Source organism: Manacus candei, unplaced genomic scaffold (genome assembly GCF_025592945.1).
Source record: "Manacus candei isolate 608988 ecotype Guabito, Panama unplaced genomic scaffold, ASM2559294v1 h1tg000011l, whole genome shotgun sequence".
Classification (NCBI taxonomy): domain Eukaryota; kingdom Metazoa; phylum Chordata; class Aves; order Passeriformes; family Pipridae; genus Manacus; species Manacus candei.
The window spans coordinates 16,459,972-16,477,208 of NW_026138059.1; the positions used below are offsets into that span (position 1 = coordinate 16,459,972).

The 17,237-nt window shown below is 40.4% G+C and overlaps 1 protein-coding gene across 7 annotated transcripts in view; it reads left to right on the forward strand.

Annotated features, from left to right (window-relative positions):
- Positions 1-2,280: 2,280 nt before the first annotated feature.
- PHF3 (PHD finger protein 3) overlaps positions 2,281-17,237 on the forward strand; it is a 50,593-nt gene continuing 35,636 nt past the window's right edge. For 2 of the 7 annotated variants that reach the window (XM_051777824.1, XM_051777829.1), the window contains exon 1: positions 2,282-2,447. Coding sequence is in view for 2 of the 7 variants with exons in the window: in XM_051777822.1 (XP_051633782.1) it covers positions 12,981-13,224 (244 nt within the window). In the remaining 5 variants the exon portion in view is untranslated. Of the gene's footprint in view, positions 2,448-2,915; positions 3,083-12,955; positions 13,225-17,237 lie in introns of those variants that run through there. The other 5 variants (XM_051777822.1, XM_051777821.1, XM_051777828.1 and 2 more) reach the window with 5 other exon arrangements.

Sequence of the window (17,237 nt, forward strand, 5' to 3'; positions counted from 1 at the left end):
AATAGCAGAAGGCTGGAGACAGAGAGTGAGTGAAATTTCTCAACAATTGATTTGGAAACTGCACTTTTGTGTAAGTGTATATATGATTGCAATAAATATATAATAATATATCATACATAAAACCACATCATAGAGATAACTATATAATTGCACTTTAATAAAACCTAGAATATGATAAAGAATTATGCTGAGGAAGATCAGAATGGCATGCATAGTCCTTGTTATATTTGTCCAAGACAGATGAATTCAAACTAAAACATGTGGTGCTTAATAAGATTTCTTCTCTAGCAGCCTGGAGGGCCATTCGCAATATCAAATTCAAACTTTTAATCTTCTAAGGTCTGTAATTTGATTTTTGCTTTTCAGAATGACATATTGTATGTACTTCATTCATAAATTATTTTATTGCATTTTCCCTTAGTCTTTATTTACATTTTTCTTTATTTAGAATCATGTGATTAATTAGCAATTTGCATATTTCTGCACAGCGGTCACCTGCAGGTCTCTTGGTTCTGTGCTCTGCCATATTCAACAGAACAGTCCCACAATCCAGCAATCCCATCAGAAAGGCACACTGCCAGTCTCTATGCCTCTGTTTTACTAATTTACTAAAATTAAGTTTTACTAATTTACTACCATATAATTGCCTCCACAGAAGATAAAAATTAAGGTAAATAGGACTGGAGTGAAATCTCAAGTACTCAGAGAATTAGTAACTCTAGTTCCATGGGCAAGTGCCCAAGCTAGTTTGATGGGTAAGTCTCAAAGGCCTGTTTTGTGCTGGCTATCGAAGTTTGTTTTCCTCCAGTGCTCCAGAACTTTATTCAAGGATTTTTTTCCCCTGTTTTACACCAATCTCTGCAAATAACTGCAACTCCTCTTGTTTCTGGGATAAAATGTCTTTTTTTTCAGTCTTGAATCTGTGTATTCCATTGGATAATTTTTAATAGCTTGTAGCTTCTGCACATTTCATCTCTCTACTAATATCTACCCTTAGTCATAAAATCAGTGGCTAAACACCCTTCAGAACCTTGCCTTTGTTCACCAAGCTGCATTGTTAATTTTAAAAGCCACAGTCCCTTTCACCTGTGGAACTGAATGTTTTTCTGCTGCTTTCTAGGTTAGGACATGCAAATGCTGTTTGATCCAACAACTGACAGCTGATAACGAGTCTTTACGTAGGGAAAGAGAATGATCTTGTCTTAAACTTGGTGGAAACTGGGTAAAGGGGAACATGTTCTGGTTCGTATACTATATAAATGGCACACGATTGTGACTATAAAGGGACTGGCCCAGTGTGGTCACATCAAAAGTGCACGCTCTGTTAAACTGAGATGGGTCACTGGAGTTATGTGACTTTTGACAGTGTAAATAAAGAAAGAACTGAATAGGGCAATTAACAATGATCAGATTACCAACAGTGCTTTGCCTGCTGCTTGTGTCAAAAGTAATGAAATCAAAAGGGCTGAATGCTGGAAAATTTGTGCAATGCAAATGTGTTTAACTGAATTTTGCTCCAGATAGTAAAGACCTTCTGAAACTGGGAGAAAACCGAAAAAAACCCAACTTGTGGTGATTTGGATAATGGTGATTTAAGAATCATATCACAAGGGAGAAAAAAAATATGAGTGGGTTAAAAACTGTGCTCTGCTTCAAAGGTGTTACTGTTTTGTTGCAACTACCCTGTGTGGTGCCTGAAAGTATTGCTGTGTTACCATGCCTTCAGTTTAATACTTCCTTTTTACTGTGATGGTAGCAAGAGAAATATTTAATGTATTCCAGCCTTTGTAGCACTACAGAAAGCCCTAGAGAACACACAACTCAAAGACTCAAAACAGAATTGAAAAAAAGAAACTAAAGGAAAACCAATGCATTTTAACTTCATCCTTTTTTTGACGTTTACATTTCATTACAAAATATGAGGAATACGTAAAGGCAGCATTAATATAGTCATCCATCATTCTAAATTTGATTTTTAGAAAGAACATTGTGTTTCTCTTTTGGGGGTGTTGATACGTGCAGTAACCAGCCTGTACTGCACCTTATGCCAGCGATCAGAACTGAGAACAGCATAACCAGTGTTGCACTTAGCTAATGCTATCATGCAAACTAGAAAGACAGTCCTGCTCTTGGATACCATTTCGTAGCGATCAAACTACTCCAAGTTCGGATGCCCTGACAAACACACGTTAGCGGCCCCTCTGGTGTGGATTTATGTAAATGTGCGCCGCGGGTCCCGCAGCGCACGTGGAGCGGCTGTTCCCGGGGAGAGGCGGCCGGGGCGGGAACGCGCGCCCACCAACAGGCAGCACGAGCCGTGTCCGCCCGGGGCCGACGGGCTCCGGAGGCTGTTCCTGTTCCACACGTAGGAACGGACGAGCCCAGCATATCCAGCGCCGAAGGAATCCGCCCGGGACCGCCGGCGCACAGGATGGAATAACGAGCAGGTTGTGTAACACGGGCCGCGCCGAGCAGGGGGTGGCAGCTACTCCCTGCAGACGAAAGGCCGCATCACTGCGCACCCTCCGCTCAGAGCGTGTATATCGCCCACCGGGGCCGCGGCCTACGGCTCCCGCGCCGGGGCCTGACGAGGAAAACCCTCCCGGCCGCCCTCCACCCACCGTCCCGCAGGCTCAGGCAGGCCTGTGAGGCCACGGCCGGGCCCGCGGCTGCCACCGAGCGCCTCTCGCTGTTGCAGCCCCCGACCCCAGCAGGGCCGCCGGCCCCGCCGCAGTCGCTGCCGGCTCTCACGGCGCCTCCCGGGGCCGCCGGGCCGGGGCAGTGACGTCACTGAGCGGGGGGTCCCGGCCGCTCCCACAGGGCGCCTGCGCGGCGCGCCCCCGCCTCCAACTGCCTCGCTCCAACGGCGCCGTCACGTGAGCGGCCTGGCCCCGCGTGCCGGACGCCGCGGGGGCGCGCACCGGCGGGGCAGCGGGCACGCGGCCGCCACCGGGCCGGGCGCGACCACGCGCGCGCGGGCCCCCGCAGAGCTGCGCGCGCCGCCCGCCCGCCCTCCCTCCGTTCGGCGCGGCCGCCGCGTTCCTTCCCCGCGGCCGCGAGGCAGCGCCGGGCGGCGGAGCGGGTGAGTGACCGCGGGCGGCGGCGACCGGGGCGGGCAGGCAGGGAGGGAGGGAGCGGGCGAGGGTGGAGGCGGAGGGCCCCGCCGCGCTGCGCGGCCTCGCCCAGCCCTCGCCGGGCCGGACAGCGCTGGGCCGGGCCTGCCGCGGCGGCGGCGACGGCGGGGCCGCGGCCTGTGCTGGCCGGGCCTGTACAGTCGGAGGGGCCTACAGCACGGGCTGGGCAGGGAGGCGGTGCCGCCGCCCGCACTCGTGCGAAGGCGACCCGTGGTCCGTCAGCCGAGCCCCAGCCGCCCCGCTCCGCTCGGGCCGGGCGCGGCCTGGCAGTGCTGGCGCGGCTGTTACGGAGGCTGCGGCCCGCGGGCCCCGGTCCGGCCGTGCCCGGCTCCTCTCCCGGCCCGTGACATGGCGCTCCGGCCTCGGCCTCGCTACCTCTCGGCCCCGCCCGCCCGTGTCCGTGCGGGACCTGCCGCAGGTTCCCTGCCCGAAGCTGTGTCGCTGCTGCTGCGGGCTCCCCCACGCCGCCTGCCCTGCCCCGCAGGTGCCACGTTTTGACCCTTCTTAGCAACGCTTGTCACTTGCCACCCTCTGAGCCGCCGATATCTTCTTGCCCCATACAAACCCGAGGAACAAATACCAATTTAGATTCTGCTGTTCTTCCTGCTCTTGTTCTGACCTGTTCCGGGCTCCTCCTCCTGTCTCCCAAACTTAGCATCACCAAAAATTTCTGCATTTAACTGTTGCGCATAGTAATCCACAGTAGGAAGTGCAGGAGAAAACGTGGTCGACAGCAGTACCTGGGGGATTCAGTGGCCTGGTGATATTTCCAGATCCTATTCTGGGATTAAGTGCTCTTTCTGAGGCAGTGTGTCTGCACTTATTGCTTGCTACTGCAATGCAAATAATTAATAACTCTCAGGCTTTAGTAAAGCCATCACTCGCGTGATTGTGAGTGTGCATTCTCTATGGTCTGCACAATGGAGACCTGTTAGAGCCGTGTGAGCAGTGTTTGGAAGAAGAGCACTTTGTGCAGCATAGGTTGAGTTAGTAGAAATAGCTTGTAGAGTGAAGCATAAAAACGAGCAAGGAAAGACAGAAATATGGCATGACAGGAGCTATACCATACAAATTATAGTTGTGATATTGTCTTTTATGTAGCTGTTAATCCATTACACAATTTTTATACGTTTGCTTTTATAAAAACATATGCTAGTGTTGCTAAACAGTTGAAATATTTTAGGATTTAATGTAAGGATGGTAAACATATGGCATCTCTTTAATACCACCGATTCATAGTTTGTTTTGCTTAATTAATCTGTTGCAGTTTGGGACACAATATAAGGACGACCTTGAAAACATAGATATTTATATTTCTTGGAATAATTGGAGTGGTCCTTACGCTTAGTGTATATCCCACAGTGAAGCTCTCCTTTTTGCTGTACCAAGTAGCTTCTGCTTTTAATTTCTATAGTTGGCTTGAAAGACTATACATATAAATATGAAGTTCTGAACACCTAAGTTTTTTTTCAGCTATTATTGCCTGTTACTCAGTCATTCAGTTTTTATGTGCATTTTACATTTGCAAACCCTCAGAAATTTCAAGCTGCTGAAAGGGGACCTTTTGGTGGCATGGCACAAACCATGTTGTCTAGATCTAATTCAACACAGTTAGCTGAAGTAATGCAATACAGTGGTAAGATGTTTCAAAGAGAACAGAAGCTCTAACACATTTTACCTGACATACCTCTTTAAAGAGGGGCTTAGCTTTACTGCTGTTATTGTGCTGAGTTGAGCTGATGTATGCCTTATGAATTTTTTTATCTGTTATTTTAATGAGAGTTTGTATTTTCCTTGGTCAACGTAAATATTGTTAAACTCAAGTTTTAAAAATACTAGGGGGAGAGGTACATTATATTAGAAGCTCTTTTTTTATGATAAGGGAATATTTTTGAAAGGTAATATTATGAAGTAGCAATGATCAAGTTCCCTCAATAGACATAGGAGTGCTCATTATATAGAAGCAAAAAGTGAGAAATAGAGACATTGTGCCACATCCACCTGAGTGTCGTCAATATAGCTATGTGATGGATGGTATATTTCCATTAAAAAACTTCATATGGCTTAGCCATTAAGCTTTTAACAATTTCTGAAAAAATTAAACAAACTCTAATTCTAATGTGTGTTTCCAATGAACCATTATGAGAGAGACAGTGAGAAATTCAAAAGATATTACAAATGAAATTGTTCTCTGGGGTGACTGACAAATAATCAGTGTAACCTGTTACACGGTTTAATGCTTATACTATGTTGCAGGAGAAAATACTTGAAACAATTATTAAGGAACTCCAGGGTGGAAGGAGTTCAAGAGCATGACAGTAGTGATGGAAATATAATCTGCCTTTGTCTTTTTCTTTTTGGGAAATGTCTCCTGGTAGTGAGTTAAAAAATTCTAGAGGTATATGCAGTGATGAAGAGATTCATAAAATTATGTATAATCTCTAATTATGCTTAAATTTTTGGGGATTCAGGAGTACTCGCTGGTGGGACAGTCCAGCAAAGAAAAATGGTGTACTTAACATTTCACAGTTTAAAGACTTTACATTTCATGTTTTATATTTACATATTCTACATTTCACAACGTAAAGACATTTTTATGACGTAACACAATTTCTAGTGCAGCACTATGTACCTCTTCTAGCTATAAAGTGAGGGTGAGGAATATATTTTTTGGGGGAAGTTACACTGTTCAAAACATGACTGTTAAGATGATTTTCAGTGATCTGATAATTTGATATTGTATGATTAAGAAAAGGTTTCTTTGTACTCTTTCTGCATTTCTTTGTCTTCTAATTAAGTCCTTTTGTTTGAAATTTACTTTCACTTCCTGTTCACTGAAATGAGATACAGTTATGAGTGGTGAATGTAAGTATTTCATATAGGGAAGGTTTAATAAAGCAAATATCTTGAGCTCTCTGTCCTCTTACTACTTGCTATCATGATATTTCAAAGATCTGCTCTGTCAGTGAGGGGAGCAGCATATAACTTTAGGTTCTGGATAGATTTTGGGATGTGGTTGTTATTTGGTATGTCTCTTGAGATTTTAGTAGCAAGGTGGTGAAGTTTGAGTCAGTTGGTGTCTGAAGACTTTAGGGTGGAGGGAACACAAAAATAGGATAGAAGAGCTGATTAAGAATGAAAGAAATGCTCAGATTTACTTTCTTTGGTCTTTAGTAGGGCTTTGGTTTTGGTGCCACTGAAAGCTAGATCATAAATTTTAAAAGAGGGATTAAATTAATAAATACTAAATAGGGGATTTACAGCATATGGATATTTATGAGTTGATGTTTCTAAGATTGTCAGTGTATCTGGTCTTCCTTTATGGCGGTACTGATGTTTCAAATAAACCTGTTGTGTACATGTTGCTGTTAGGCAGGTCTTTGCCAGTGTCCCGTTTAAGGAGAGATAGATGAATGAGGAAGATCAAATTTGATGATGCTTAAAGACTAAAGGTCAGTAAACCATAGAACATTTGGATGGAATATCCGTTTTTTGAGTAGGGACACTGAAATTTTCTTTTAACAGTTCCAAACATGTTTTTATGGCTAGGTTGTAGTTCATGTGCTCATAAATCATATTGCTTATTTCATCAAAAATGTTTTGTCAGTTAATTGAATTCTCGAAGACCACCTCAGATGATGGGTTTTGAGTCACCGTGAACCAGAGTAGAAAGCAGATTGATGTTAGAGTTCAAACTCACCAGAAAGTTGTCAAGTTTGTCTTCTTCCACTGATGCACTGTCTGGTATTGATTTGCTTTTTTGTCCAGTGATGTATTTAGACTGTGAACTCTGTAAAATCTGTTACTGCATAAGACTTGGGTCTCAGTTCTGGCTTTTGGTGCTGTAATATCCATAAATGTTGTCACAAGGTGTGCAGCTTCTAGTGCTTAAAACATAGATACGCGCAACTTAGCATTAATTTTCAATTAGGTGCTTGTGACCTTTAAAGTTTTGTGTATGAGGGACGAGGAGGATTGTATGAGAATGTGTTGTGCATCAGGGCTTTGAAGCAACCTTCATTGGTAGGTGGGTTGTGTCAAGGTATCAGTGAACCCATTGGGTGGTCTGACATCACAGCTCCAGTGAACAAAGAGAAACATTTGAAACTTTAGTGCTGTTTTTGTACAGTAGTTACCAAAAGACATGGGCAAGGGATTTTTTTTTAAAATGCCTGTGTTATTAGCTAATTTCATGTCAGTGAAAGTGCAGTTTCCCTCTTTTGATGAAAAGTTTTTGTTGGTTATTGTTACTTACTGATTCTTTTGTAACACCGCTGGGTCAGCTTTTCCCATTTGTTTTGACATTAAGGTGCTATTCATGCAAGTAGCTGCATTCCTTTTGTTTGCTTTTCCGACCGGAGTTTACTACTACTACATGAAGAAATAAAGATTGTTTATTGAGTCTGTTACTGTTGTTATGACTAGTTCTTGCTCCCAGTCACTTGGTGTGGGTAAGCACAAGAGACCAGGTCTTGTATTTTGAATGTTGTGATATTTCCTACATAGTCCAGTCAATAACTAGATTTACAAAAGCTTTTAAAAGCACTAGGCAGATTCAGTGAATTGGAAATGACAGACACTATTCAGAAAGATACATCAATGAAATGGAAGGAATTCTAGTATTGTTATGGTATCTTCAGCAGCTTCAGGCTCGCTGATTCAGGTGGGTCAGTAAAGTAGGTAGGATCTTCAGCATCTAGGATTTTGAGTTGCCCAAATAAGCAGTGTGAGCTTTTTTTATTTTTTTTGTTAGATTCCTTCAGATTTTTGCCCCTCCTCATTCCCAATTCTTGGTTGTATATACAATTTGTGATCATCCCTGCTTGAGGTGGATTTTAGATAAGAAACATGCTGAGGCAGTTGGATATCTCCACTAAACTATTTTTCTCTGTCGCAATAAGAAAATAATACAACAGGAACTGACATAATTCTTTCCCTCTTTTGCAGACAAACTAAGCAATGAAAAACCTTAAAGAAGTACAGTATCTCGTGTCCAGATGCTAGTCTTCCTCCCCTTCTAATATTAGTTTGAAAGGATATGCTTGTTTGAGATATCTGTTTCTTTCCTTAGCAAGTGATCATTCTGGCTATTTGCCTCTTAATTTTGGAAAGTCATGTTAGCTGTTAGAGATATAATGAAAAAGTAGTAAATGGGGAGAAGATAAAAATCTGCCATAGCGATCCTACTGCATGTTTATTTTGTACCAGTATTGGTTATGACATATCTAGCTTAATTAATTCAAAAAACTGAAGAAATTATTTCCTTAAGTTGGAAGATTTAGACTGTAAAAGAAAACGATGTTGGGAGTATGAAATTTTATGGTAAACATAATGTGGGAAAAATTCCATGTTTAACTGTTGTGCTTTCTAACACATAGTTTATAATGTTGGATCAATCACTTAGTGATGAAAGATGTCGTTGGTGGGTTACTTCTTTGTAATTGCTGCAGTGTTACTTCTTTAATTGTTGTTCTTATTTTTGCAGTGGAGGGGCTGTTTGTAACAAATCAGTAACAAAAGTGTAAGAGACATGTACTTTATTTAAGGAACTGAGGAGAATGCTCTCTATACTTTTAGCTTTTCTTTATGGTGAGCTCTGTTGCTGTGCTGTGGCAGTCTCAGTACATGCCCTGATGCTCCAGGAGCCAGCAGGTGGGTTTCACTGAGCCTGGCTGGGCCTTGCTCCTTTGCCTCATTTGTGAACATTCCTCACTGGTTCTGCATGCAAATCACTTTTCATATTCTGTTGCTTGTGATTAACTACCCAATGGGAAAGCACTTCTGAATTATTGTGCAATGGGAGTACACTTGGTATGTGTGTGTCTGCTGTGAGTGATGCTGAGGCACTGGCCATTAGGGTTCAAGTGGAGGACACAGCTGCGTTCCAGGGTAGTAATACATTCTTCCTTTGAGGGGTTAGACTTATTTTTGGAAATAAGTGATCATGAAAAACTTTACTGTGCTTTTACCTGTACCTCTGGCTATTTTTCCTGTTATTCGAAGTGTTTCAAATGCAAAATAAACCATTCAAAATTCATACACTTGAGGCATTGTGTAAGGGAAGATTTTGGTTTTTTTGCAGCGACTGTTTCTAACAGTCATCTGTGTAGCTAAAGAAGTCGGTCTTTAATCGTCAGTCCCACAGATTCTACACTTCCTGTGGTAGTTAATCTAGTAATGTTAGGAATAATTTTCTAAAATAGCTTGGTACTGTACAAATTATGCAAAGAATTGCACAGTGGTTTCTTGAACCAGGTAAAGCAAAATTTTGATTTCATGTGGTTTACTGGCACAGCCTTTCTATTTTAAAAATTGTAGAACAAATCCTTTAATCTTAGATTTTGTGGTAGTAGGACTTATATGCAACCCCCCTTCTTTTATATCTGTACAATGACTTCTCATTGCAAAATTTAGATAGAACTTATACTTGATCGTAGACTCATGCTCGAGAAATAAAGCTTTCAATAAAATTCCTCTTGAATTTTCTCTGCTAGCTGCTTGCGCGTCGCTGGAGGTGGCTGTGGCCGCTGCCTGTATAATTGCTTTGCAGTTACTTTGCAGTTACTTTGCAGTGCTTTTAGTATTCTGAATGGCTGCGTGGTAGTCTTGCAAAACTGTAGGTAATCTTTTTTTTCATCACATTACTGAAGACAGAAGTTAATTTCTGTCAGCAGCAATTTTTGTAGCAAGAGTTAACATTCTACTCGAGGCTACTTAACATTGCTCTTAAGTTCAGTAGTCAGCACCGCTTTGGTAACAGTGATATTTGAGTAACAATTATGTAAATGTTCTCCTATCCAGAAAAAATCTTGAGATATTTTACTGTAAATGTGTTCAAAGCCTCCGTCACTTTTTAATTTTGGATACAAAAAGTTTCTTACGTTCTCACAATACACAGGGGTTCTATTGCAGTGTCACTTATGCTTGTTAGTGTCAGGGTTCACCATCATGTGGCTGTGTGCTGGTTTAAAAGTTAACCAGCAGGGGGAATGAACCCAACTCAAAGGAGAGATTATAAGTCAGAATAACAATTTATTAAAATAATACAGTAAGTACAATAATACAAACAAACAATTGGTCTCAACCCACAAAAACCCAAATGTATAACCCAGTACCCTGGGGCCTGAACAAAGTGGTGTTCCTTGGGCCCTGTTTGAGTCCAAAGTAAAGGGAGAGGGGAAGAACCTGCTGGTGGGAGAGCTGCTGCAGTCTGGCCAGAACTGGTGATCGCAGTCCAGTGGTGGTCTAAGTCTGGTTGAGAGCGATGAGATGCAGCCGTCCTCTGGATCCCACGAGTGGGTTGAAAAATGTTCCAAAACTCCAAGATTATATATCCTCCAGTTCAGGCAGGAATGCTTGGTACTCTCCTCAGGGCGGGGAGTTCAACAAAGGGTGTGAGGACAGAAACATCCTCCTATCTCACAGGCCTCTTAACACCTAGTTTATAGCCTGAGGAGTCAGGCTCTATGGGCAGAAGGTGCGAATAGTCTATTGACAACAATAGTCTAGTTTCTGGGAAATGACATGGAAGGCTATAGAATACAGTTTTGGGTTACACCCACCATGCTCTATGGGCAGAGGGTGCGAATAGTCTATTGACAACAATAGTCTAGTTTCTGGGAAATGACATGGAAGGCTATAGAATACAGTTTTGGGTTACACCCACCATGATGAACTGATCTCAGCTGTCCTAACTAGGACAGGCTGTTACTGTTGTGCTCATGTAATATTAATATGAAAAAAACCTGTCATTACAGGAAAGTGCTTTAAAGCACTGTATTAGGGCATTTGTAATTATTTTCTTACTTGGAGCCACTGCACTTCTTGTAGTTTATGCTGTGTAGTGTCAAATTGTTGTAACTACTTGGCATAATAATAAAAACAGATTGTACAGTGTAGCATAGTACCTGTTCTATCAGTTTACTGCTTCATTTGTTGCCAGATTTGAAAATTATTTTTATAACTTCAAAAACAGTGTTGAATGCTATAGTTGCTGGTGGGTGTGGTGTATATATGTAGATGCATTGCATTGCTTGCTAAAAGCAGTCCATTTTTTGATGAGGGAGCTTTCAAAGTATGATGTACCTGCTGCTTAAGGCTATTACCTGCTTACTAAATGCACCTGATTTGGCCAGACTTTCCTTCATGCTGCCTGTTTGGTCAGTAGGACCTTGTGTATTAGAGTGTTCTGTTGTGGTTACTGTGTAGAAACTGTAAAGATGCCATGCTCTGCAAAGACACAGTGCCATACCTGACCATTGTTTTCTTCTGAGCTGCCCTATGGGAGAAGGAAGAAAGAGTGTCATGTTTAAGAAAAAAACCACCAAAACCCCAACAAAATCCCACAAGCAAAGAAAAAAACCCACCCTAACGAAACCCACTCAAAATAAAACATCATGCTAAACCTGTAGTTTTTGTAAACTTGTGAAATAAAACAAATTGCATAACTATTTATGTTATACAGGTTGAAATTGTAGCAGAGCTCTTATATGTATCTGGCTGAGATATTCCTGGTTGATTGCTAAAACAAAAATGTCCCATTGATGCATACAAGGAAGCGTACTTACTGTTCTATTAAGCATGAGTAAGTACTGGATTTATTTAGTTGCAGGTTGCTGGAATAGTGATCTGTAAAGTCATTCAAGCACTGCAAACTTTAATTCTCACTTGCCATTTTCCTTTAATTAGTGTGCTCATTCTAGGAAAAAAATCCTTTTTAGTCTGTGGGAGGAGGATGATAAAGGAATGAGTAGGAGAGTATGTGTCCTTTTTCTGTTTCCAAAAGCTTGAACAGCTTTGTGTGCCAAAACCAGTCTCCCAGACTATTCTGTATGCCTAATTGAGCCAGGCACTATTGCACAACTCCATTTTCCTTGCCTGTCTCACCATGTTTATCATAATTATCTCTCACCACTCTAAGTATATGCTGAGTAAAAACTTCTGAAGAAATGTTTTATTGACTTTTTTCCCTTCTATTGTGTAGTTATACATTCTTATTAGTTGAATCTCTGCTGCAATAGTTGCGTTTCTGCTGCATTGCAAAGAAGGTCTAGAAAACAGGGAATCCTTTGTATAGTGTAGATACCATCTTTGAATACAGTTCCTTAGGTAAACTTCCAGAAATGTACCTAAATTTCTTCAAAATTGAGATTTTTAAGAGGCTACTGGCCCTTTTGAAGCCAGCTCAGAATTCTCAGATTTTCATATAAAATTTCTGTAATTTTATTGAATGTATTGATAGGTGAAAACTAAGAGAGAGAAAACTTTGCTGTATAGAAGTAGTAACTTCCTGTAAGTACGTGGTAGTTGCTCTTTGAACAGAAATACAGTGTTTCTTAGTCGTATGTAGTAGCAGTGTGGCAGGCTCCGGAACCTTGTCAGCTCCATTGATGTTAGTGGAAGCTGACCTCAGGTTTTTACATTTAAAGATGAGGAAAGACACGTGCTCACCTACTAACCACGTTCACTTGTTGATTTCCTACTCCTCTGATGTCCCACCCCCTTGGGTTGGTTGAGGTTTAAACAAATTTTAGAAAGGAGTTATACACACTCTGTAGAAGTGGCAGCACTCTGATGCTGATAGCAGAGATTATATTACTTAGCATGGAATTTCTTTTAAAAATAATCAGGGAGTTGATTTTTAGTTATGCAGTGGGCCATGCTAAGCCATAAGCAGATTTTTTTAAATTTTTTTTTTTTCAATTCTGAAGTACCTTAAGCATATTTTATGAGACACAAAAGCCAAAACAGTTTGCTGGTTTCTTAGGTGTTTTACAATTTGTAGCTTATTTTCTTATGGTATTTTTCTTGTCTTTCTATAGGACTGAAAGACACACAGGAGTCTTCATGGATATAGTTGATACATTTAGCCATTTAATTCCTACTGAACAATTAGATGATGCCCTATTTCTAGGATCCAACCTGGAGAATGAAGTCTGTGAGGATTTTAGTACAAGTCAAAATGTCTTAGAGGATTCGCTGAAGAACATGCTCAGCGATAAGGATCCTATGCTAGGATCTGCAAGTGCCCAGTTCTGTTTGCCTGTTTTGGATAGCAATGGTCCCAATTTCCAGATGCCTTGTTCTACAGGTAAATCTTACAATTTTTTAAGATTACAATTTAAACAATTTAAAATACAGCTATACTCTACTTCTGACCCTTTTTTGTAATGTAGAAATAATAAGTTGGGATCTCTGTCTCCTTCCTGCCCTTTTTGATGCGCTGCTTACATGCTTGGCATGTAAACTGAGCAGTTCTTTTTAATTTTATAGTGTAACAATAGAGGAGGGCTCCTATCACAAGTAACCTAGGCTTTGAGTGTGTGTAAGTTATTCCCAGTGAAAGCTGTGATTTGTTTAGTGTAAGTACTGTGCCTGATCACTGAAGTTACTAGTTGTCTTGAAAAATACTGTATTTCTGGATTAGCAGTAGGAACATGAGAGTTGTACAAATTACTGCTCTAACCTCAGGATTATTTTGTTGGTGCTAGGCTGCCTGGTACTCAGCTGATACTGGATTCAGGTGTTTTGCTTTGGTTGGCTTCAAAACCCTGGAAAGATAATACAATTTTGTTTGGAATACCTGATTTAGAACCAAAATAGAGTGAAGTTTTAAATAAAAATAATCTTAGGAGTTGTGGAGTAGTTTTGGAAGATCAAAAAACCAAAAAGGGATGATAAAAGGGATGATCCAATCACTAAAATTATTTATATTTATGAATAGTTAGAATAATTTTACTGAATATGGTGTAAGAGACAAATATACTCTATTCTTAGTAATGTTCTTTATTTGATGGGAAGTTTAAAAAAATTATTTGTTAGGTTCATTACTGAGAAGTGTTGTAGATTAATGCAGTTAAGTGATTATATCAACATTTAACTTTTTGTCTAGCTAGTAATAGGTAAATTCTGACCTTCACTAAATTAAGTGGTATTACAGCATGGAAAAGTGTAAATCAAAGATTATATTGATTAAGTAATGAAAAAGTTAACTACAAAGCTAAAACAAGGTACTTGATTCTTTTACTACTTCAGCAGTACATTCTTGAGGCCATTCTTAAGAATGCTTTTGTTTCCTCTTGCTGTAGTCTGTGTTCTTACACTTTCTTGTCTGTAACCCACCAAACAAAACTGTATCCCTTCTAATGTGCATAGGACTGTACAATGTACGCAACCAAATCAAATTCCACCAAAGCCAATGATGCACATTCCTGTGTTGTACTGCATCCTGTGCATCCTTCAGTAAACCTGTAGTGCATTTAAAATGTTGGACTAATTAATAGGGATATTTTGGAAGTTACAGAAAAACTTTTGGGGGCTTTTTGGCATATATTTCTCCTGAAAGCGATCAATAGTCAATAATTAATACTATTAATACTTAAATCATCACAATTAATTTTTAAGGTCCATAAAAAGTAAGTGAGCTAATGCATTTACTTGGGGGCTACTATTCCAGGCTGTCTGCAGACTAAGGGAATCAAAACTGATTTGATTTATGCTGAGTTTGTGAATTTAATGTTTTGTTTTTAAATCTGAAAGCAGCAAGAACAGAGCCACATTTCAGGAAATAAACTGAACCAAGCAATTTGGAATTAATGTAGGTGTCCAAAAAGACATGAACTGTTCTTGCTGTTGTTCTTTGTAGGTCTCGATAACAACTGTCCTTATTCTGATATGATGCAGTACATACTTATAATTTTTTAGTTAAGAATTACGGTTATGACTTTGAAGTAAACTTTCTTTACTTGTCTTTCTTCAGAGTTCATATAGTCTGTGATTTATTTGATTTTCTGATACTGTTGGTGATCTAACACGGCTGATGTAGTCTGCTGGTAAGAATGCTCTCATGCAAGATGATGGTACCCTTAAGAATTAACCCATACAAAACCTGTTTTTTCCAGACAGGTTAGATGGAAGCTCACTATTTTATTTAAAACTCTCACTCTCAATTTATTTATAACTCTCACCACAAAACTTGCCTTACTGTATTTTTAGAACTACAACACTGATGGCATTTCTTACACCCTTGATTTCATTCCTGAAGAAAAGAGTTAATTTTTCCCAGAGGCACAAATTTATTTACCACAATTTATTCTAGACCTTCAAACAATACTTTGCACAACTCATGCCTAGACTATTAAACAGTTTAAGAATAGGAGTAAACTACTCATGGAAATTAATTCACAGGGCCAGCAGAGGACAGATTTATCATGCTTGCTGCTTCTTGAATAACTGGAATGTACTCTGCTTTGTAGAGTTGTTAAAGTGGTGAAGATTTCATGCTCCAGCTTATTTGATTGCTGTGAGCAAGCTGAAGAGATAAAGGTAATAATAGTTGGACTGAAGAGGTGTTTTAGCTAAAATGGTATTAGGTCTTCTTGATAAAGTGGAGGAGCAGAAGGCATGGCTCACTAATACTTTGAAAGCAGGTTTGAGCAGAGTTCAAGAGTATTTGGAAACCTATGCACAAACAAGATACTATCTTTGTATGCCTCCAACCCAGGCTGATAACTGTGAAATTTCTTAAGTGAACATGAGTATGTGTGAGTAGCAGAAGCTCTGAGAAAGGATTGTTTCAGGCCTACTTCTTACCCACATACCTGATTTCTCAGGATTGTGACAACATTTTTTCTGCTTTATTTCTGAGATCAGGTATTTTTGTCTAAGAACTTCACTCGTGATCTTAAGTTGGTTTTGAGTGTGGGTTTGTTTTTTACTCTGTTTCTTATTGTTGTATTGACATTAGTTTTTGTTGGGAGTTTTTACTGGCCTAATCCAAAGTTATTCATCAACATGTCTTGCTCAGCTTTAGGGTTTATATTGCATAGCATTCATCATGGACTAAGCTTTATGTTAATACTAAGATCTTTTTACAGTTATCTGACTGTATGTGATGGACACTTGTAGCAATTGATTGTATGTCTTTTAAACAGTTCAAGTACATGTCTATAAGACAGAAACACATAGATTTTTGTGAGCTGAAGTTCAATTTCCAGTCAATGCTTGTTAGAGGCATCTATCTAAAAAATGCAGGTTTTTTAATTTGAATTATAAATGTGTCTCTTGGGGAGAACAGTAACAAAATCATAGAATGGTTTGGGTTGGAAGAGAAATAGAATGGTTTGGGTTGGAAGAGAAAGGTCATCTAGTCCAGCCCCCCAGCAATGAGCAGGGACATATTCAACTAGATCAAGTTGCTCAGAACCGTGTCCAGCCTGACCTTGAAGGTTTCCAGGGATGAGGCATCTGCCACCTGTCTGGGCAACCTGTTCCAGTGTTTCACCACCCTCATAATAAAAAAAGTTCTTCCTTATATCCAGTCTGAATCTACCCTCTTTTAGTTTAAAACCACTACCCCTTGTCCTATCACTACAGGCCATACTAAAAAGCCTGTCCCCATTTTTCTTAATAAACCCCTTTTAAGTATTGAAAGGCCACAATAAAGTGTCCCCCTGTTCTCCATGCTGAATAACCCCAACTCTTTCAGCCTTTTTTCAAAGGACAGATGCTCCAGCCTTGCATTCATTTTTGCTGCCTCCTCTGGACTCACTTCAACAGGTCCATCCATGTTTGTCTTGTACTGAGCATCTAGCAGTACTGGTATATGACAGATGGCAAGGAATATGACAATGGATGTTTGTTGCCTGTCTATTTGTAGGAAGAACTATATCACTACCAGTAAAAATAATCTCATGTTTGTCTTGGCCTGAATCCAGATTGTTCTGGATCTAAGTAGTTCTTCAGTTAGGTGACATTATTGGTCAGACAAAGACCAACAAAAGCCAGAGTTGACCAAACTTGCTGAACTTGCTCTGTAATTGCCACTGAGTAATAGAATGGGATTGTCTTTTTCAGATCTGATTGAATAATTACATATTTAGAGAAGACAAGATTCTTTGCAGGTGATCCTGGTAATGGCTTTGAGCAGAGATAGAAGTAACTTTTTATGACCCTCTCAGAAGCTGGATAGAATAGGTGTCAAATTAACAGATGTTATGCTGAAATCCTTTTAGAATGTGTTTGCAAAGAGTGACTGCTAAACTGCAAAGATGTAGTTAAGTTGCTGGTTTGTGGAGTTAGACTGAGCAGATTGCTGCTCTTATG